At 38.8% G+C, this 7,290-nt stretch overlaps 1 protein-coding gene across 2 annotated transcripts in view; it reads right to left on the reverse strand.

Annotated features, from left to right (window-relative positions):
* LOC149068453 (S-formylglutathione hydrolase) overlaps positions 1–5,871 on the reverse strand; it is a 45,074-nt gene extending 39,203 nt beyond the window's left edge. The window contains exon 1 of one of the 2 annotated variants that reach the window (XM_089251541.1): positions 5,742–5,871. In XM_089251541.1, coding sequence (XP_089107667.1) covers positions 5,742–5,835 — 94 coding nt within the window. In that variant the 5' untranslated portion in view covers positions 5,836–5,871. Of the gene's footprint in view, positions 1–5,470; positions 5,580–5,741 lie in introns of those variants that run through there. The other variant, XM_089251542.1, reaches the window with a different exon arrangement.
* Positions 5,872–7,290: the final 1,419 nt, after the last annotated feature.

A 7,290-nucleotide genomic window follows, 5' to 3' on the forward strand; every position in this document is an offset into this window, starting at 1 on the left:
AGTCAAGTTTGGCGGAGGTGGAATTATGGTCTGGGGGTGTTTCTCCTGGTATGGACTGGGACCCTTGGTCCCCATTCATGGTAAGCTCAACGCCGATGCCTACTGCACTATTTTGGATGACAATCTGCTTCCTACGTTGTGGCAGTTTTACGGGGTGGACCCCTGTTACTTCCAGGACGACAATGCCAGCTGTCATACTGCGAGGTTAACCAAGGGCTTGGTATGGTGCCAATGGGGTTCATCGAATGGACTGGCCTGCCCAGAGCCCAGACCTGAACCCTATCGAGAACCTCTGGGACAAGTTGGATCGCCGGATTAAGGGGTGCCCTACCCGTCCAAAATCTGTGAAGGAACTGACATGTCTTCTCTAAGCCGAGTGGAAGAAAATACCACTAGCCGTCACACAAGGACTTGTGGAAAGTATGCCCCGGAGGGTTCACGCTGTAATTGCCTCTCGTGGAGGCTCTACCAACTATTGATTTTGAATAAAGTTAGTTTTGCTTTTCTATCACAGGTGTCCAAATACTTATTGGTAGATACTGTATACGTGATATTAATTTACTATCAGATTTCCAACTTAAAACCATCAATTTGGTGAAAGTTTACTTAGGAAAAAAAACAAATGACACCTTTTTGAAATATTTTTGATTTAGTTTTATTTTCTGCTAGTATTTTTTGTAATACGTTAGTATCATGAAAAAAAACAAAAAATCCAAAAGGTTTCCACATAACATTTTGAAACTTGGAGGTTTTAGACAGTTTCAGACACTTTTGGACAGTTTTAGACAATTTTGGACAGTTTATCCTGCGTGTCCTGCCCAAAACCCCAACCCTAAAAATTTATTTACTCTGTTGTTCAGGGTCAGTATACCCATTTTTGCAGCAGCCCCTCCCAGTGATTTTTCAACATTTAACAGAAAAAGAATGAACTCTGAGCGTCCTTCCCCCTGGTAGAGCCGAGGAGGGGAGAGGGACATCAGACCACCCTACCCTTCATGCCATGGATTGGACACCCCTGTTTTAGCCGAATAGCAATGTTGCTTCATGTTAAATCACTTTCGCGCTAGAACTTTTAAACATATTTTAAAAAATAAAGTAGTATCATCAGCACTGAACTGGTTCCAGAATCAGTACCGTCTTAACACATGGGCACAGCCCAAAAGTCCTTATAAAAAATAGAACCGGTTGAAATTTTTAAAAATAGTGAAAAATTCATTCGTCCAGGGACCCATGATAGGGTTACTAGATTCAGAAACCGAAGAAGGAGAACGCTGCATGCATACTCTTTGTAGGTCTACGTGAGCTTTCTACTTTTTACAAAAGATGAGGGGTGACAAAAAAAACTCTAATTTTTCCGGAACTTTAGACCACTATCTATATAAACAAAATTGATTATCTCTGTGTATGTGTGTGCGTGCGTGCATGTGTTCCCTATACAAATCTACAATTTCAGATCTATTGTCGCCAAATTTTGCATATACACCAAATAGGACCCAACTTATAAATGATATGGGCTTACTTTAAAAAATTTTCAGAAATGGGCAAATGCCCAAAATTGAAGAAAAACTCTCTGGCAACAATGGTTTCTCTGCCTCAACAATCACTTTCAGAATGTTTACTTTGGTTACCGTGGTTCCCTACCAATGCATTTCAGACATGTATATGCCCTTATAATGGTTTGTCACTTTTTTACCTCTCAGTAATTGAAAAAAACCCCGGGCAGCACCGGGTATTATAGCTAGTTTTCTATATTTCTGAAGAGGTAACATTTCCCCTTCCTCATGGGTGTTTAAATGGCATCAGAGCTCCCACAGTAAAAGAATTTTTCTCGGGTTTCCCCTCCCCCCCTAACTGGTCAGAAATACCTGCTACCCAATTTACATACCCACTGTCAAAAATTTGCCCAGGTATCATTTTCATGAGATGTTTTCTGCATTTGAGGAACCCTGAGCCATGCAGGCACGACCCTTCCTCCCTACTTCAGTGCGCAGCTTTAGTCGTTGGTGAGCAAACAATAGTATTCTCAAAATGGATGTTTCAGCTTTTTTCATTCAGAGATGTTTTTCAGTTCGTCTTTTTTTCATATTACACTGGAGCAAGCTGGGCCGTGTTTAGAACAGCATCTGCAAAGCCTGAAGGCAACTTGCGTTATTAAATTCTAGGAATTTCAACGGTAAGGGGTGAAAGTGTGCAAACTGAACATGTGGAAAAAACACACACCCATGTCAAAAAAAAATTCCAGAGAAAAAAAACAATTCCAGAAACCTGAAAAGGAGTACAAAAGCGCAAATTTTCTGAAAAGTAGGATTCTGGAAACGACATAAAAAAGAACATATCTTCCTATAAGAGGATTCTGGTAAAATCTAGTCCATGATGCTCTTAAGATGGCCCAGTGCAAAATTCCTCCTCACCATGTTCTAGCTTCAGGAACTGCCTTTAGTATTTCGCGGTCCCTGAAAATGATTTTTCCTGATTTTCTGGTGTTTTTGGCAAATTGGCGCAGCCAGGTTTACATTGGCACCAGAGAACGACTATCAAATCTATACTACGCACTACATTTAATGGTGAAAAAACACATTTGGCAATAAATTTAAACACACTTGAAGGCAGAGAACCACTACTCTACAATTATGACTCCCCAAAAGGAAAGGGGGTGACAGGGCTCTGACCTTTAATAATTCTCAATTTCGCTTCACCTTGTGAATTCCTTATAGAAGGGGTCCATGAAAATATGCCCGCCACAGATACCAGCTTAGGGGCCCTTGCAGCAAAAATGTGGGGCATATATCCACAATATCTGTACACCACAATAGAAGGGCTAGATTGCCACACAGAGCAACAGGCCTACAAACAGTACAAATATTCAATCACTACGCTTCACTCATAGATGGCGGCACTGAAAATTCAAAACACTACACTAAATGCTCATTCAGACTGTTACGTCTTACACACAGACACACTTCCAGTATAACTCAGTTGATAGTAAATTGCCCATGGTGATAGATGAGAGTTGAGTTCGGTTTGAATGAATGAATGTCAGGGATAGACGACGGATAATCTACCAAGAGCTGCAACTAAATACTGTTTCAGCTGGGACAAGTATGTATTCTGCTACTCCCCCCCCCCCCCCATGCAATTTTAACACGTCATCGAATAGAGAATTTCGCTCTTTCTGGTCTAGCGACCAAACACTTGCACACTATTGGCTTTGGGGGGGGCTGTCAAAACACCACACCTGTGGGTTTCCTGTCTTGGACAAAATTTTAAGCTATTGCTATGGTAGCAATTAAAAGTAAAACTCATTGAAATCAAAGCCTTTTTATTTTGTTTCGCAGACTTTTAAAATTTTGCGGCCTGGTGCAACTGCACCCTTCACACCTGCCTAAGTTCAGCCCTGTTTAGCTTGCCAAAAAAATATTGCCAAATTTATTTTTTCTCTGTCATCTTTTTATGATGTTGATCAAAAAAAATTATAGGTAGAAGAGGGGGCAAAAACTTTGGCAAAATTAGAAACCACCAAATTTGACACAACCCTGTTTGCGGAATCTTAATCGTTAATGTTATTTGGCAATTTCTAATTACTTTATTAGAGTGGTTAGTTGGCATTGGCAGGAAAACCACTAATCTGGCAACTCGATACATATGCAGCATTTAACAGATTGCCAACAACGACAAGGATGGCATAATGACGCTGGGTTGCCATAACTTCTAGAATCATGCATTCAAGGTGGTGCTAGTAGCTCGAGCAATTCAAACGGCTAATGGCATCTTCCCCATTTGTGTAATATTTGAAATAGCGTCATTTCGTTTTGCAATGCATCATTGTGTCGTTATTAAGATATTATCTGGATTATACAGCATACTGTCAGGTTGTATTTTTCCAATATATTTCTTATTATTTTTGTAACTTTTTTTTGCCATGCCTTCCGTTTTTACTCTCCTAAATACCGTTTTTAGTCTCCTAAATATCATTATTTTAGTTTATTACTACGTATTTTAAAGAGGCTGGATACCCACAGTGACTTATGCCCTGATCGGTTTATTATTTTAAAGAGAGTCCAGGCTTTATATTTATATATTGAGAATATTTATTTATACTATTATAGTTGATTTCTGCTTTTGTCACGTTTTCTATGCTGGTGATGGGTGGGATGTAGTTTAGACCCCTTCAGAAAGTCGCCAACTATGGCACCTTGGAAACGTTTACCTTCAGTCTCAACTGGATTATACTGTCTTCTAGGGCTTTATTCCTGCTTAGTGAAATATTCTTGCCATGTATTCTGCTTAGTGAAATAATATTGCCTTGTTTCTAGTTGTGGTGCAAACATAGTTGATAATTACAGGCCGGGAGCGGGGGGCCCCCCCCCCTTTAATGGCCGGAGGAGCGAAACTGTTTGCGGGTGCGCCGAACGAAGTTCGGCCTACTGGTGCAGCCACTGATTTGCATGTTCGCATGCACCTGTTAGTGATTGGACGAAACGTTTTCTGCACTAATGCATTGCTGAACTACGTCTCATTTCACTTCCATCGCGCTTTGTTGCCGAATGTTCTGCTCGCAGTCGCGTTTCAGCACCGATTTTTTTTAATTCTTGACTGTGTTAAATGACTTCTGTTGGGCCAAGGCCTAGTAACTTCAACCACTTCGATTTTAATTTTGTATTGTCGTGATGTATTTTTAAAATTCGGTAGTATGAGTTTACCGCCCATTCAATTCCGTTGGATTATTTTCAATTTATTACATGGATTTTGCATTATTTACGTGTTTGTGTCTTAAGGATAATTTCGTGTGCATGTGCCCCAATGATTATTTCTGTTTCTAATGGATTATTGCCGTGCCGTTCAGGATGGGGAAAAAAACAGGTGAGCGGTAAAAAAAACTTTTTTATTTCCCTTTCTCAGGGTTATATTAGACTCGGCGCCAAAGCAGTGCCAAGAAGGGTGCTTATACTGCTTTTTCACCAGTGAAGGCAAAACGCTTGGCGCACGACCCATTTGACTCCTCCAGCAGTCGGCCAATCATGCCCGACGTAAAGCGCTGCCGTGAGGCGTATTGCGCTCTGTTGGAAAACAGTCATGCTGCTTTTCTTATTGGTGAGTGGACAGCGTGTCGCGCAGGGCAATTCACGTTGCGCGCGGCATAGAAAACCTGCTCCTAGGAAAACCCGGCTTTCCCTTCAAACCGGAGCGTGCAGACGACAGAATAACTGATAACGGCCCAGAGCTGACGCACCAAGCTATGGGAAAAAAACGCGTAGCGTGACTATGTAACACTTCTCCGCCGACGCAAAATGGCTAATTCGGTTCACGCGATGCACAAAACCTACTCCTAGGAAAACCCGGCTTAAGTAAGATTGATCATTGTGTACACAATTATACTGAACAAAATTGGCCATTTGCTAAAACAGACATCTCATTTGATAAGAAAAAGATTATTAAAATTTCTTGATGATTTGAATGTTTCTATAATTACCTCTCCCGATTATTAAATGATAGTCGCTAATTTCTTTTAAAAAAATGCAGCCTTTATCTAATCTTTCTACCAACGCCGGTTATTTTTAATGTTTACGAAAATGATTATGAAATTTCTCGGTAGCTACAGTTGACAAGGGACTTTTCACCAATGTCTTAGAACAAATTTTATTATTTAATTCAACGGAATAGTCATTATATGAAACCTCTCACTACTACATCAATTTTAACTTCATTTTTTGTAAGTTATAACAGTTTTCCTTCCGACAGACCTGTGTTGCTGACGTTTGTATCCTTGGCAAATGTAAGTAAACAAAAGTAAACTCTTTGTATCGGGGGAGGCAACCATCGATGGGTGAAACGCATGGAGGAAAGAAGCGGCTAAAAATCCGACATTCCCTGGTGAACTTGGCCAATCACAGAGGAGCGGGAGTGAGTTACTCTCGAACCGGTCGTTACTTCGTGTACAATACTTAGGAAACTGTTCGGAACTTACAATGCGCACGCGCGTTCTCGTAATTTTGTAATATTCTGCGCAGTGATGGTAACTCGTGGGAAATTTCCCATATTCGTGGGAAAAATTGGCCAAAATTGGTCCATATGGGAAATTTCTTGGCGTTTGTGGGAAATTTTGAAATTTGGTCAAACAAAAGAATTTCTGTTGAAAAAAAATATATAAATGCCAAACAATGCTTTTCTAGTGTAAAATATACATATTTCCACCGATAGATGGCAGCAAACACTTCGGAATGTGTGGGAAAAATTTAGTCAAAAGGGAAATTTTTGAGGGAAATTTTGCTTGACGAGGTTACCATCACTGATTCTGCGCTCTTTTCTCATTTTTTTCTGGCTCTCATTTTTATTTTTTTCCATCAATATTTTCTACATACAAGTACAAATACTTATAGTTCTCTTTTTTTCATCAATTTCCTGTTGGTTTGGGTTTATGTATTTGAGGTTAATTGATTTTTCTTTTATAATTATTTTTTCTACATTGTGTATAATTCTGTTTTTATTTTTCCTGCATTGAATACATTTTCCTGTTATTATTTTTCCTACATTACGTATATTTTTTTTATTTTTCCTACATTAAAAGTACATTTTCCTGTAATTTTTCCTACATTGTGTATTTTCCTGTAATTACTTTTCCTACATTACATGTACCTTTATGTTCTTATTTTTCCTGCATATTAAGTACATTTTCTTGTAATTATATTTTCTACAGTAAGTATACTTTCCTGCAAAGAAGGATAAAAAATCTGAAAATCCTCTCCTTGAGAAAATTCTACGTACACCTATGCTTTCCTGTAATTAACTATATGTTTAATTGCTGTCAACCTCTTTTAAATATGAATCAATAGAATTAAAGAAATCTTTGGGATGAAATAAAATAGAATTTACAATGTCTAAGTCTCTTCACGCATGCCGTTTCCATGATTTATTCAATGTGGAAAAAAAAAAGGAACCAAAAAAAAAAATAAAATAAATAAAGCTGTCTAAATTCATTAACATTCGAGCACTTTCAAAGTGGTTTACTACAATTTCTGCTTGTATCGCTGAACTTTTGTGACAAGCTTATGACTTTTGAATTTAGAAAACTAATCATTTCCACAACCCTTAAGGTTTTTCTTGACTTGGTACACACTGTGGATACAACACATCCTCAGACCAATATTTTGGGATTAGCTCATGATTAGTGGTAAGTTATTAAAAGTTGTTTTAGCCCCACTGTTTGGGATGGTCAGCTCAAGTTGGTTTTTCAATTTTAAGGTGCAAATCTAAGCCAAACTCCCATTTAACCCTTTAAGTGGTTTTTGAAAT

The sequence above is a fragment of the Pholcus phalangioides genome, unplaced genomic scaffold (genome assembly GCF_987345545.1).
Source record: "Pholcus phalangioides strain wild (caught in Gottingen) unplaced genomic scaffold, Ppha-v1.0 ptg000027l_1, whole genome shotgun sequence".
Taxonomy (NCBI): domain Eukaryota; kingdom Metazoa; phylum Arthropoda; class Arachnida; order Araneae; family Pholcidae; genus Pholcus; species Pholcus phalangioides.